General features: G+C 45.1%; 2 protein-coding genes across 2 annotated transcripts; one reads left to right on the plus strand and one right to left on the minus strand.

Moving 5' to 3' along the window:
* The first annotated feature begins 1,044 nt into the window (after positions 1-1,044).
* ARHGEF39 (Rho guanine nucleotide exchange factor 39) lies at positions 1,045-12,248 on the plus strand. Its single transcript, XM_008498188.2, has 10 exons — positions 1,045-1,084; positions 2,009-2,193; positions 2,756-2,850; positions 3,253-3,373; positions 4,544-4,662; positions 6,230-6,300; positions 7,056-7,184; positions 10,671-10,900; positions 11,730-11,818; positions 12,016-12,248. Exons 2-10 carry the CDS (start codon positions 2,047-2,049, stop codon positions 12,029-12,031), a joined length of 1,017 nt encoding a protein of 338 aa, XP_008496410.1. The 5' UTR covers positions 1,045-1,084; positions 2,009-2,046; the 3' UTR covers positions 12,032-12,248.
* Positions 12,249-13,547: 1,299 nt separating this feature from the next.
* On the minus strand, positions 13,548-14,625 carry MRPL17 (mitochondrial ribosomal protein L17). Its single transcript, XM_030467941.1, has 3 exons — positions 14,394-14,625; positions 14,229-14,297; positions 13,548-14,120 (listed from the first exon to the last, which is right to left on the minus strand). The coding sequence occupies exons 1-3, from the start codon at positions 14,565-14,567 to the stop codon at positions 13,848-13,850; spliced, it is 516 nt and encodes a 171-aa protein (XP_030323801.1). The 5' UTR covers positions 14,568-14,625; the 3' UTR covers positions 13,548-13,847.
* Between the last annotated feature and the right edge of the window lie 703 nt (positions 14,626-15,328).

Genomic DNA, 15,328 nt, shown 5'->3' on the forward strand with positions numbered 1-15,328 from the left:
CCCCGGGAACGCCCAACGGGGCGGGGCCGCCATTTGAACGCGGTGCGGCGGCTGAGACCGGCAGGTAACGGGCAGCGGGGGCGGCCGCGGGCCAGGAGCGGGGGCGGCCGCGGGCCAGGAGCGGGGGCGGCCGCGGCCGCTCCCGGTCCCCCTCAGTCCCCCTCAGTCCCCCTCAGTCCCCGCTTCGGCGGTCCGGTACCCGGGAGCCTGAGGGCGACGGGTGTGGAGGGGGCGAGGGCTGGGGTTCTCTCCCGCCCTCCTGGAGGCCCTTCCCGGGTCTGCTTGGCTGGGGGCCGCCCTGGGTCATTGCCGAGCCGCCTCGCAAGTTGTGGGGGCGGCGGCAGCTGCAGGCTTGAGCGGGCTAGAAGGGGGCAGCAGCTTGAGGCGGGGACTTGCAAGAGCCGCTCTGAGGCTGAGCCTTCTACTGCAGGCACCGTCCTCGAAGGGGTGGCCCATGGGGCTGTGTGGGTCCCTTGGAGCTGCCCCATGAGGTGGTTAACGCTTCTGAGACAGAAAGCGGCTGTGCTGCGGTAATAAAGGGAGGGCTGTGGGGCCTGTTCACAAGAGATTTAGAAATCTTGCAGGGAAATGTTGCTCTTGGGGCATCATGAGGTGGTTAAATGTCGAGAAAGTGGTTTCTGTGCTGAGAAGAGAGAAGGGATCCGATGGGCTTCTTGTCACCTGCAGGTGAAGTGTTCTCCAGTCTGTCCATGTGCTCCAGGGAAAATAATGATAGTGATAATAATGATAATGATAATAATGATAATGATGATGATGATAATAATAATAATAATTTGGCTTCAAAACTAAAATCATGACTGCATGCAGCCTACCCTGGCTGAAGGTGCTCTGTGGATGGCAGCATTTTAGTCTGTTATTGATGAGTACTTTGCAATGGTGTTTTCTGCCTGCATGGTGTTTTCTGCAGTGCTGACTCTACCTGCAGAGGTGCCAGGTCTCCCTCTCTGACCAAAAGGTGGCCTCGGCTAGGCTCGTAGTTGTGTTGGGTGCAAGTAAGAGGATAAACTTCTAGAAAAGCTCCTGGTGATACCCTCCACATGTCCATCAGCCACCTGGAATTTTGGTAACTTGCTGGATGAATTCTGCTACTCTCTTGGTGTGAAGGTAGATTCAGATGTTTGAAATGTTTCTGGAAGTCTGTATTTTATAAATTCCCATTCCTTGGGTGATACATCTTTCTGCATTAGTGTAACTTCTCCATATGGGAACCAGAACTATTATGAGAGTAGCTCAGCTTCCAAAGAAATAGCAGACCTCATGCCATGGCAAGTGTGTAACACCCTGTACTATGTTTTGATCACAGGATAGAGCAATATTTAACTGGTGCTCTGTTACATGTGCCTCTTCCTCTGAGAGCGGGTGATAAAAGAGGGAGTGTTTTTTCTCTGGTAAAACACCGTGTTGCTGTTGCAGAAGAGAAGAGCAGTAGTGAAGGTGGTTTGTAAGTAGATAGTGTGGTTAACAGCAGTTGCTCAGTCTCTTATCTCTGAAACCACAAACTGGTGCTAAAAAGAGGCAGTGCAAACTGCTTGCTTCTTGGGAACCTCAATGGCAAACCAAGAAACAGTGCATGTTCTCCGTCTCTTTTTCCATCACCAAGAAAAATCTCACAGCTGTTTCCTACTGTTGCCTGCAGTACCTCTTCCACCTGTTAACTTTGTTTCGCTTATTAAGAATTTTGCACCAAGAATGGGGCAAAGCACAGGGAGCAATGGTTTGTAGCGAGGATTGTAGACTTGAGGTTTGCTTACAGGTTTGTTTTAAAGTACTGCCTTTACTTTCGTGGTCTGGTCTTTACAGCACTGTTTTTCTGGCTGATGCAGGGCTCTTGTATCTGTGTGTAGGAGTGCAGAGAGAAACTGTTACAACCATTGCTGGCAATTTGCTCTTTACTTTGACAGAAAGGAAGTCAACTTTGTAGCTCAGAATCCTAATGTGCAGTGCAGGTAATTCATTTGCTGTGTGTCCATCTCTCTTGGCTCTTCAGGATCGGTTACCTTTTTGTATCTCGGCTGTGAGGCTGCCATGAGTGACTTGTTCCTGCCATTTATGCCTGGAGCAAACACTGTGGAAGAGCAGAGAGCTCGCTGGGAGAGAAAGCGCAGCCGGACAGCCAGGGAGCTACTGGAAACCGAACACAAATACCTTGAGCAGCTGGATTTGGTGGTCACAGTGAGTATTTTGGTCCTTTCTGACATGTGGGTACCTACAGGCTAATTGATGGGTGTTGACAAGGGGAAAGGTCAAGCCCAGGACTTTGGTTTGTCCCTGCTTCATGGGACAGCTGCAGGGGCTGAAAGATTTTGTGTTGTTCTTCTTTTACCTCCTCTGTAATATCTGATAACTCGTGCATTTTGCCCCTTGGCTTTACTTAGTATTCAGACATAAAGATTTAACTTTTTTATTAACATGACTGAGATGTATGAAATGTAAGAGCTCAGACAAGATACAAGGATAAATCCTGGGAAGTTGCTGAAAAACAGATTCACCTAGGAGTACTAAAATACTCTATCAGAGATGTAGTGCTGTTCCATGTGTTTACAATTATGGTTAAAATTACCAACTATTAAATCTGATAATAGGTATCCTAGGTAGGCATTCACAGGATTTGACATCCTTTCAAGGTTAAGAGTGTGCAGGCTGCAACTTCATGCTTCTGCTGTGTGCCACAAATAACCTTTGAGTGACCTGTGAATTTTACATGTTTGACATATTTTCTTATTTTCCTACTTAGTTCTTCGTGACAATTTTAAAAGCCAAAGGAACACTGAAACCTGCTGTGTTGGACACCATATTTGGACCTCTGGAATCCATATATGCAGCCAGCCAGTAGGTGAACATACTGATGTGATTCCTGTAATTATATGGAGAGGACTCTATCTTGATGAGGAAGTAAGATTCAGGAAATAAAGTTAACTGCTTGTAAAGCAGAGGTTCTCATCTGGCACTGCTAGCCTTGGTGGTGGCACTTGTAGGTGTCCTGCTGGTCTGTATCCACATGTCAGGATGCCAAGCTGCTCTCTGGATAGTGATTTAAACCCAGCAGATCTGCTCTGCCGTATTTTTAAGGGATGCTTTCTGTAGCTTACTTGGTGAACACTAAACACATATTTAGCACAGAAACTGAATGGAGAATGACAAAGAAAGGTAAGAATTGGAGTGAACAAGGGAGCTGTGAAAATACTATCAGTAATATATCCCCCATGAGCTATCTTTGTTCCTTATGTACAGGATTTTGTCTCTTCACCTGGAGAGAGGGAATTTGGGACTAGCACTGGAAAATTTCTGTCAGAATCTGGAGCTCTATGGCCACTATGCTGAGAATATGCAGCAGGCAAATAAAACCTTGGAGGTAACTATATTTTTTACGCTTTATATTCTTTCTTTACTCTCTTTCTTCATTCTGTAAAACAGCAAAACAGCTACATCCTTCCCTTTTTTTCCCTATTTCTGGTGTAATATTTTTTTCCTCTTTATGGGTTGGTGTCTTTTTTTTTTTTTTTTTTTTTTTTTTTTTCCTGTAACACAATGATGTGTCCTGATTTGAGTTCTCTGGAGAACTCCTCTCTTTATATAGATCTTCAAATTTTTAAAAATTTTATCTCAGGTGTTTGTGTATGTGCTGGGCACAGCTTTCTCAAACAGAGTTCTGTATTTAATGCCACTCCTTAGCTGGCAAGCCTGAAGAGTTTGCAGTTGGCACAGCAGGGGACAGTGATCTCTTTCTGGAGAATTACCAGGTCTCTTCATTTTCCTACTAGTCTCACTACCACTAACTGTACCCTAACAGAGGTAAATTCCCTAACAGTTAGTGGAAATCCCCTAGCAATGGGATTTCCTTTTCCTTCCTGTTTTTTTTTCCTATGGTAGAAGAAAACACTTTTTTTCCTTCTGGCTTACCTCTCCAAATACACCCTGTCATCCAAGAACTTTCAGAAAGATGTATTTTTATTTCAAAGTCCTGACAGCTGTGTTTGGAATTAAAACCACCAGCTTAAAAACTTCCAGTTTTTGTCCATGCTTCTTCCCAGCTATGGGATGCCCTGGGGTGTTGCTTCCCTCTTGTTCTGTTTGCATGCAGATATTCACACTTTAGATTTCCCAACAGAAAAAGGCATTTTGGATACTTCCCTTGAGATGATGGGAACGCAGGTCTGCATTGCTTTGTCCTGAAATGAGCAATAAAAAGTATTGGGTGGGCTACTTATTTTCCTATCTGAGTCAACCTTGGTTTTTTTGTTGTTTTTTTTTTTAATTTCTATTTGTTGAGTATAGTAGCTTTATGCTGCAGTGCATGTATGCAGATGCAGTGCCACTTCCATTACCTGCTGGGAGAATTGTGGTTTGGAGAAAGCAAATGAGGACATGCATGGCCACAAAATAAATTGTTGATTATTATTTTTAGGACTGGAGCCCTAAACACCAAATTTAAAAGTTTTAAGCACTTTAAGGCCAAGTGCAGACTAGATTATGTGTTTATTTCTGTAGTCTAAAACCTGTATGCCTTTTTGGCTGCATACAGGAGCAACTGAGGAAAAATAAATCATTCCGAAGATTTAAGAAGCTCCAGGAGACTCGACCTCAGTTTCAAGGGAGGAAGCTAGAGGATCTGCTTCCTTTGCCCCTGCAGAGACTGCACCAGTAAGTAAGCAGTTCTGTGTCTTTAAGGTGTTAATATGAGAGGAGAAGAAGGAACGTGTGTACCTTGGTTGCTATGGGAGGTAAAGTTGCTTAATGCGTCTCAAAATTGGAGCATACAGAAAACAATGACCTGTAGACAATCAGCGTACATGGATGGGAGATGATGCAGAGAAGTAGCTTTGTTTAACCCTGGCTCCTTCATCTAGCTCTCAGACTTTAAGCAGAGGTTTTCTTTCATCTTGGTAAACTACTGAAGTTAGGCCCTGAACAAAAGCAAGCTGTCTGAAGTGCTGCAGAAATTGTGCTCTCTGCCAGAGATGGTCTTGCTTTGCTTTTATGTTGTTTACTGAACTGGAGCATTGTGACTGCTCTCTTGTGTAAGAAATTAATGAACTACAGGGAGCTTTTCTCCCCAGTCTGGCTATCAGGGCTATATGCTTTCCTCAGATTTAGGGCCTATCACAGCTGTCTGAACCTGAACAGATCCAGTCTGGATTGCTGCATTGCCTTTTTGAGGCATCATCTCCCTTTTGAAGAGGAAGGTGTGTGCACAAGGCAAAATGCTGCTTGCAGACAAGGACTGCCCTTTCTTGGGGAGGATACGTGGGTAACACAGAGTAACATAGGTAGTCTGCTGGGAACCCAGCAGCTGCTGCTATAGATCGAGTAGCTGCTCTTCAAATATAGTCTTATTGGTGCTCAAGAAAATTTGAGAGATTGGAGAGCCTTGTTTCTTTGAAAATAACTCTGTATGAGCATATCACAATCCTTCAGGTAGCTTTATGTAACCTTTTCAATCAGCTTGGCAAGTATAAATGTAAACTCTCTTTTTACTGTAATTCTTTGTATCATTCTTTTAAATTTGTAAAGCAGCAGTATGCTACCCATATGTTTGGAAAAATTGTCTTTTTAACAGAAGGTGTATTTTTTTCATTAATCAACTCTTTCATGTTCAAGTTTCTTCAAAACTTTTACTCATACTGCAGGAGTGCTGCCAGTTTGTTGATCTATTCAATATGCTGTTTCTTTTGTAATTTTAAATTGAAAATAATTTGACTTCATTGGGAGAAAGCATTTGCAGAGGTCTGATCCTTTCCAGTAGACTGGAGAGGGAAAGAGAAAAAAAGGCAGCTCCTAGTTCTTATAGAAATGCCTTTATTTTCTTGTGTGGGCAGGAAACATGGTATGAATAGAACCATTCAGACATACTAAAAAAAAACCCAACAAGATAGTTCAAAGAGAAATCTGTTGAAGGCATTGTTATGTGAATGCTTAAGTCTTCTAAGAGAGACTCATAAACTGAAGTAATATGTGAGTTTGCATTTATCAGGACTCTAAGAAATGCGAAAGGCTTGCAAACATATAAAATATATGCGTTAAACTGGTTGATAAATTTGAAGACAAAATTATAATGTGGTTGAAGAACTGTGACCAAAAGCAGGTTTGTTAGACTTAGAAGTGTGTACTCAATCTCCTGGGGGAGAATTGTTCACCTTTCTGTCATTAACAGAAGAGGCTGCTGTTCCTGGTTTCCTTTTGTGAAATAAACCTCCTCTCTCTATCTTAGGTACAAGCATTTCTTCAGAGATTTGCTGGAGAATACAATCCCAGACAATGCTGAGTACCAGAAACTTGCAAGTATGATTCCACCTACAGATGCTGTCACTTTGATCAGTGTCAGCCTCCTTGTTAATATTTGGATCACATCTTGTGTCTGCTTCCACAGGAAGAAAAATAGTCCTCTCTTTGTGGTTCTACTGGCTTACTAGTTCCCTTCTCCATCTTTATCAAATGTCTCTGAGAGCACATGGGGAATGAAAAAGTAGAGTAACTGACTGGGAGAGTGGCTTAGGAGATATGCTGGAGAAAGGGCAGCTCTGTTTTTTCCCATGAGGGTGATAAGATACTGGAACAGATTGCTCAGAGAAGTTACCAGTGCCCCATTGCTGGAAGCGTTCAAGGTCAGTTTGGATGGAGCTTGGAACAACCTGATCTAGTGAAAAATGCTTCTGCTCATGGCAGGGAAGTTGGAACTAGATTATCTTTAAAGGTTCCTTCCAACTCAATCCATTCTATGACTATATTGGTCACTTGCCTCAATTTGCTGGGGTAATTCATGTTCTTCATGCCATATTTACTAGCAGCTAGTGCCACTGTCTTATGTTTCATCAGATAAATAAATGTTATTTAGACCCACAGAAGTGTTGGTTGGGCAGAGGCCTCAGGAGGTAATCAAGTGCAGCCTCTTGTTGAAACTACTGAATAAATCTGTTGTTGATACTTGGTTTAAAATATTTATTTCTTAATTTCACCTTATCTTTTCACAGCAAGGTAAGTAAGCTGTAATATATTTATACTCATGATAACATTGGCATATGTTGCTATTATTTCAGAGACTGTGAAATGTGTTTCTGGGGTATCTGAGTGGGTCCAAGACATTGTTCGTAGGAGAGAGAACACATTGCAGCTACGTCGGGTTCAGAAACTGCTGAAAGGACAGAAGACCCAGATTTTGGTGCCAGGTGAGTCTAACTGAAAGCTTTGTGGTTTTTTCTGCCAAATTGTGATAACTGGAGATATGTTTGCTTTCATCTCTGATTCTACTCATTAATGAGTTTTCTCCTTCTGCCCAAATTCCACAGATAGATAATCAAGGGATACAACTAGTAATTGAAGCACGTATTTTTTTCTTTTTTATAATTAGGAATTTTTGAGTAAGAATAAGCCCCAACTTAATTGTCTGATGTTCAGATAGGAGGAGATGATGGAATGTTGTTAGGAAGATAGTAACAGGAATGTAAGGAGGTCAGGAGTGTAAGTCCTAGATGAGAATGAGACAGACATTAAATACTTTCGAGAAGTGTAAGTAGTGATGTTGGCCCTACTTCATTGCAGGAACCACAGTTTTCCAAGCGTCAAGGTCCCAAAAAATGTGATTTTTACCTAGAGCTACAAGCTTCTTGGCCTTCTGTTTGCACCCTTCACATGGAGATCCTCCTTTTATTTGCACGGTTAAACTGCGCCAGAAATCAGACTACTTGTGTTGAAAGCTGTGATACATAAAGTCACTGGCATGTAAGATTGTGCAATTGGGTAACGGGTTTCATTATGACCTCCTGTTACAGGAGGACCTCCTGTCCTGACTGGACACAGACCACACTGCAGGCTATATATGGAATGTTGTAAGAAATATGTCCAGTGTGGGGAATTATGAAATGGTCACTTGGGGCTTCACCTGTGCCCTCACAGAACTCTGCTATTGCAGAGGTCATCTGGAAACAGTGCTGCAACTGGACAGGGGGTCACTGTGTATAAAGATTTCTAAGGCACACCTCCAAGTACTTGTAAATGTGGTTGTAATTCATACACATGGATTTTTGGGCAAAAAAATAACCCCCTAGTGAGATGGGGGACATAATCAGAAAAGTAAAAGTAAGAAACAGGTAAAGGAAACACCACACCATCCATGCAAGCAAAGCAAAACAAGGAATTCATTCAGCACTTCTTTCTCATTGATGGGCAGGTATACAGACATCTCCAGGAAGCAGGGTTCCATCATGCACGATGGTTACTTGGGAAGCCAAACACCATTACTCCAAATGCTTCCTCCCCTCTTTCTTCCTTCCCCCAGATTTATATTCTGAGCATGACATCATATGGTGTGGATTATCCCTTTGGCCAGTTGTGTGTCCCAGCTGTGTCTCCTTACAGTTTCTTGTGCAACCCCAGCCTGCTTGCTGGTGGGGCAGTGTAAGGAACAGAAAAGAGCAGTGCTTAGGCAGCAATAATGAAAACATCCCTGTATTGTCAATGCTGTTTTCAGTGCACATCCAAAACTCCATCCCAGGAACTATGAAGAAAATTAACCCTATGCCAGCCATACCAACACAAGTAGAAGTTACTTAGCTACTTTGAGAAGTTATTCTCAAAAATGCTTAATAGAATGATTAAGCATTCTTAATTCTCTTTTCTATTCTACTTAAACTCCTTTTGGTGACTAGCTGAAAGGCAGCTGACACGTGCTCTGCTAATAGTGAGCACCAGCATGTGTGTGGGATGCCTAGGCACATTGGGTTATTAAATAAGTAAAAATATAAATCACTTATCCTGAATGACAGGACCAATAAGAGAACCTCATGACAAAAAAGCCTAACCCCAAAAAAGTACAGCTGGGCCAGAGTTAGTCATTGCTTGAAAGCATTTGGCCCACATTTTTTTTTTTAATTTGAATATTCTGAGATGTGTAGTAGGATGAGAATTAAGGGCTTATCCTACTGTTATCTAGGAGAGAATTGCCATGGTTTGTACTTCCGTCAGCTGTAGTCAAATGGGTACTATTGGATGTGAGAAGCAGAGAAGTAAGAGGCAGCAGGGGCTTGCTTGTTTGAGGCCAGCTTTACAGAAACAAGTTAGTTTTCTCAGAACTTTAATGTTTTCATCCTGTTACTATGAGGGTAGAAATGATAAAACAGGAAATATGATAAAATCAGTCAGAAGGGGTAGCTTTAGGGTTGAATATCTCACATTCGGCACTGTTCCTGAAATGAGCTGCTCCCAATGAAAGAGACCCTGCTTTCCTAGCTGCCTTCCATATGTAGGAAAGATGGTAATAGGCAAATACCATCTTAGCCAGAACTGCCTCCTTAACAAAGCACACTTGTTCTGTCACCCCTAGCTTCCCAAAGGATATTTCCTTGCCATCCTTTCACAAGAATTTCCTTAATTACATACCCCTGGTAATCCTGAAGGAAAATCTGTATCCCTAAACATCCTGGTCAGCCTTGCTTGTACTGTATGCCAGGGAGTCTGATCACAGCACAGCTTGAGGGAAACAGCTCCCAGCCTAGCCCCATGATGCTGATGCCTTCCTTCCATTTGTTTTTTAAACTTGTGCTGATTCCTGCAGCTCACCCTTCCCTTTTCTAGCTTCTTACTCAGATTAGGAGTGGCGTCTGTGGAGAAAGCAAAGTGGAACTCACTTGCCTCTTTGTTTAATGTCTGTAGCATGCTAAGACACAATCCATAATTTAAATTGTTTTTTGGAAGGTACTTACTAGCTCAGTGAGAAGCTAAGTATGAAAAACAATGGCTGAAAATTTCTTACAGGTGTTTCCCAGGTCAGCCCAGGTCACAATACCTTATTATGGCTTTAAATTTTTATAGGTAATCTTACTAGCAAGGGTCCTCGTAATTCCCATGATTTCATGGCAATCTTGTACAATAATAAAGGCATTGCTTTAATTATTCAATTTTGTGTAGATGTCATTTTAAAATTGCTTCTTACAGCTAAGTTTCTGAAATGGTTTTTATTTTTCCTTGCTAATCTCTGTCTCATTTTATTTCTGTGTATTTTATGAGCAGGTGATGCTGGACCCTATTCTGTAACACAAGAATATCAGGGTTGCCTATTGAAACCTTTCTCCTAATGTGGTGTTCTGCATTTCCTTTCTTGAGAGAAGTAATCTGCATTCTGTAATATGTTAACTACTGGAATCCTGTCTATAGTTAAATCAGCCATGAAATTATATATTTTAAAATTGATGGCACGCATAAGCAACAAAATGGAGGGAAAATAATGTTCAAAGCTTAGGCTAATTTGTGTTTCACTTCTCATGAGAAACAGTTGGGCAACACAGTTTAGCATAGTTCATGGTATGTTTTCCAAAGGCTTATGTTAATTGAAAGGTATGCATACCATTCTCAAACCATGATTTTGCTCTGGTCTCTTTAAACATAATTGCATTTAATAATAGCCTCTTAAGTGACATGGTGGATTTATAACTTCAATCTGCTGCTCATGTACTAAAGGTTTTTGGCTGATTAGTGCTTCTGCATAGGTGCTGTCAGTGCTGGTGAACTGGCCCCAGTAGATAACCATTCCCTTCTGATGGCTGGAATTGGTGCAGAACCTGGTAACCAACAAGGGTAGCTGACTGTATCCCTGTTTGCCTCATTACATCCTTTTCTTCCCCAATTTGCCTCATTACATCCTTTTTTTCCCCAACTAGGGCGCTGGTATATCCGGGAAGGTTGGCTTTCAGTGGTGCCTTCAAAGGGAGAAGAACTGAAACACAGGATGTTCTTCCTTTTTTCTGATATCTTTATTTCAACCAAGCCCTGCCACCCACTGCACCCACTAAACTCGAAGAAATTGGCATGCCAGGCTGTCTACCCTCTTCACCAGTGTGTTGTGGATAAAGTGTTCGGCCACACACAGAGCCAGGGAGGGCTCCTCAGTGTAAGATGTGCTGCTTCTGCCTGGCAGAAGTGCCTGTGGGGTCAGACTTGTAGCAGCAGGACTGAGATGACAAGAGTGTTGGGAACAGCAAATACCACAAACTAGCTGGATTTGGGGCAGCCATTCTCTTTTTGGGTGATATAGGTCCTTTCCCCTTCATGGTGGAGGCTCTCCAGAGCACTCTGGGGTACAGGCTGCTGGGTGCTTTGCTGAACACAAAGGAGGGTTGGGTAAGACTCTGACATGCTCTCCTCAGTGCCACATGTTTGGGGAGACAGCACCACAGTCATGTGAATATGAATACATAGCATTACATTGGCTGTGGACTGAGCTTATACAAAACTCTGAAAAACAGAGGGGGCAAGAAGATGTAGGTATTGTCACAACAGATTCTGCTCGTGCACCTTATTTGTTGAGAGTTGTGGTGTCATTGGCTGGGACTGATGCTTGAGGTTCTGGTGTCAAGTTCAGTCTCCCTAGGTTGCAGCACCCTGAGTGGTGATCTGTAGATGGTGGTGGTGGAAGAACCCCCAGGGGCAACTTGGAATAAGGGAGAAAAATGGATATCTTAAGAGCTGCTGTAAAGTGCACTTCCAATGCCCTATTAAGTCAAAGTGAGCTGTCTTTTGTGGCTGGAAGGAGTAGGTAAGTCTGGAACTTGCTCACTACTGTTGAGCTTTTGGTACCTCACCAGTCCCAATGCTATTTTTTTCTCTGGAAAAGAAAAGGGTGGAAATCAGCATGCAGGGTGGGTGGCTGGCCTTTTATCAGAGTTGCTTCCTTGCCTGGGAATGCCTCAGAGTGGCATCAGATTGTGTTTGCCTTTCAGCTTTCCTTTCCACACAAGAGGCTCTTGTTGATGTCCAGCGACCAGCAAGATATTAACGACTGGTACAGGAGTCTCACAGCTGCAGTCAGGTAGGCATCTATTTTCCAGAGGTGGAAGGGGCTGAGGAAAGGGGGCAAAACATAAAAATGATCACACGGATCTATTTTTTGCATGTATTACATGGTCATAAGGTGGATAGAGATGACTCAGGCAGCCAGGATAACAAGGGAATAGTTGGTATGGATTTCATGTACCTAACAATAAAGTTCCCTGTTTTCCTCTACAGGAAGCTGAAAGACTGACCCACACAAGTACAGTACAAGACAGACCAAAAGGACAGCCTCCCCTCTTGGTAGAAGCCTGCAATTTCAGGGAATATTCAGGGACAGAGAATTGCATGCAGAGGGACTACACCCTGTGCTTGTGAGATTGTCAACGCTTTGCCTCCTGTCCTAATATTAATACAGATATTGAAAAAAAATCTGTATTACAGATTAAGGATTTTTAGAATAAAAAAAATCAGTGTCAAGATTTTTCCCTGGTTTGGCTTAGAAGTTTCTATCTTTACACTTTCTTTTCTCTTGTGTTATTAATTTAAGGACAAGCAGAAGAGAGCCCGGCTTGATATCTCCTCATTAATTGTTTTGATTCAACTTGCTGCCTAAATCTGTTTTCATATTTATTTGCCTACATACATGTCTACCTGCTCTTGCTTTGGGGTCCCCTGATCAAACTGGATGTTTTGGGTGACAGCAATATGGACACTGTATTTTCATCTACAGCTACAGGGCCCCAGTCATCTTCCTCCCTTGACATCATTCTTATCTTAAAGAGTTTTCTAACAAAATAATTTGACAGTTATCATCCCTTCTCTCCTAAGAAAGTGACAGGTGGGGCAGATCAAAGGAAGATTATTCAGTGCTTAAAATCCTGTTTCTCCTCAATGCCACAGTAAAGTTAATGCCGAAATAAACTGGTAGGTAACATAAATCATGTTTATCAAACAAAATTCACATTTCTGATTCGAATCCTAAGAGACTATGCATGCTAAAAAGCACTTGCTTTTGCTTTCAAGGTGTGTAGTGTCCTTAGAGCTTTGAAACGTTGCAGTGAAATGTGTGGGCCAGCACTCCCGAAGCTCAATTAAAATCTCCAGGGGGCTAGTGAGTGAGTCAGTGTTCTGGGTGATCAATCACTACTGTAACACATGAGGGTTGAGTTTACTAAGATTAGACTGATTTAAGGAAAAAAACTATAGAGAAGACATTATTCTTTAGTGTTCATTGTTAAAGTCTCAACGTGGCATTCTGATAATGTGGATACTCTATAAAAATGGCAGGGTTTTTTATTCTATTCAGAGGGGAAAATGTCTGAACAAAATTTGGGACAGCTGCAAAGAGTACAAATTCAAGGTAATGAGAGAGATTTAGGTCCGTCTGAACACGGACCTTTAGTAGTTTTAAGTGTTTTTATTTATTCTTTAAACAGTACCACACATTCAATTTCTCACTGGAATTCATTAAAACATAAGTAGTCTACTGTTTTAGGTAAGTGTCCTGAAGAATTACCAAATTTTAGCTTCTTTGAAATAACTTTTTGTGTGTGTCTACATACAGCTACCTCCCTACATAGGATCACTCATTTGTCAGAGGTTTGGAAACATGGGAGGAAGGAACAAAACATATTTAGGTTGGACACTGGCCCTGTCACAGTGCAGGTGCTGCCCCAGTCAGGCTGTTAGGCCAGAAGCTGTAACAAACCCAGTCTTTGGGACAATCAGTTACTAACTCATACACACAGGAATATATTCCAAACAGATGCAAACTTTCTGAATGTATTTTATTTACATGAAGAACACCAGCCATTAGGGTTCCCAGCTTGATTCCCTTCTCTTGCTATACTCAAACCCCAGGAAGCCACAAGTAACCCTTGAGCTCGTGCCCCCATCAGGGCAACTCAAGGTAAGTGATCAACCTTCAAACCTCGCACATCTCCCATTCCTGTGGCAGGGACAGCAACAGGACAGACACACCCTGGCTGGTGCATGGGCAGCTGGCACCAAGCCCCATCCCTGTGCACAACTCGGGGCCTCCCTCAGGGTAGGGTTGGGGGAAATGCCTAGACAGGGGTGCCCTCGGGGACCCGAGGGTTTGCTGCCTGCTGCATGTCCTCCCGGTAGCCCTTCAGGAGCTGGTTGAGTAGCGTCTTCTCGCTGTCACGTTGGCGCTGGATGAGGGGTGGGAAGGGGTTCCCTTTGAGCTCGATGACAGCCATCTTGGCGCGGTCGAGGCCATCCCGGTTGGGGATCTGCAGCAGGCGGGTGTAGCTGCCGGGGTGGGGTTGGAACCGGGGAGCCAACACCTTGAACAGCTTGTGGATGAGATCCTTCTCCTGCGGAGGGGCACGCTCAGCTCCGCCCGCGGGGCTGCAGGGTGGGGCGAGCAGCGATCAGGGGGCGGCGGCGAGGGGCGGGTGAGGGAGGAAGGGGCGGGCACTCACCGTCAGCCAGAAGTCGGCCATGCGCATGGCGCGCTCGTTGGTGTCTCCCAGCTTGGCGTACTCGATCAGCTAAGGGGAAAAAAAGAGTCAGGACCATTAGGATCCCCCCCGGGACGCCCGCTGCCCCTCAATCTCAGTCCAGTCCGGTTCGGTTCGGTCCCTCACCCGTTCGGCGTAGCCCCGCATCTCGTCGGCGCGCGCCCAGGGCGCCTCGATGCGCTCGTGCCGCACGAGCGCCGTCACCAGGTTGCGCAGGAGGTCGAGGCGCGAGCGCGGCCCCAGCCCCAGCCGCCGGTGCACGTGCCCGTGCGAGATGGCGGCCGCCACCGACAGCCGCATCCCGGCGCCCTTCCGCCCCTACGGACACAGACACCACCGCCGCCGCCGCCGAGGGGCACCATGGGAGGCACCTCCCGGCAGCGCCCGCGCAGCACGCCGGGAGTTGTAGTTCGCCGCTATCAGAGGGAGTGAGACACGTCCGACCTGCGGCTCAGAGGGCTCCCGCCGCGATCGGCTGGAAGCGAATCCTGGAGCCGGGTACCGAGTAGTCTGAACATGTCAGGGAATCCGGGTCCGGCCCGGCAGAAAGGGCAGAAAAAGTCCCAGGCCTCCCGCGGGGCCTGTTCGCCGCAGGGCAGTGACGTCCGCAGTGCGCAGGCACACGGGATCCGCCTGGGCGGGCGGGGCGCGGGGCATGCCGGGAGGTGTAGTTCCGCGCCTCAAAGAGGCGGCCGCCATCTTGGCCCACGTTTGGGGCAGTGTCCAGGCGCAGGCAGCCAGGCGGGGCAGCGGTGCTGCTCTTTCCGCGGCACCGGGAGCAGGCAGCGGAGGCACTGGGGAAGGAAGGAGAATGGCTGGACTCCCTGCTGCCCCTCACCGCCGCTGCGGCCGGGTGGGAGGACACGGCCCTCACCGGATGTTCCTGGGGCTGCCAGAAAGGCCTCAGCCGGGCCAGAAAGGCAGGCGAGGTGTGGGGCAGCGGGCACCTGGAACACCCGTATCGCATCCCCAGGTTGCACAGAGGCTGTGAGTGGTGGCATCATGGGGTAACGTGGCTGGATCCAGCCTCTTGAAGCCCTCGCGGGGCTAAGGAGACACCA

Source organism: Calypte anna, chromosome Z (genome assembly GCF_003957555.1).
Source record: "Calypte anna isolate BGI_N300 chromosome Z, bCalAnn1_v1.p, whole genome shotgun sequence".
Lineage (NCBI taxonomy): Eukaryota > Metazoa > Chordata > Aves > Apodiformes > Trochilidae > Calypte > Calypte anna.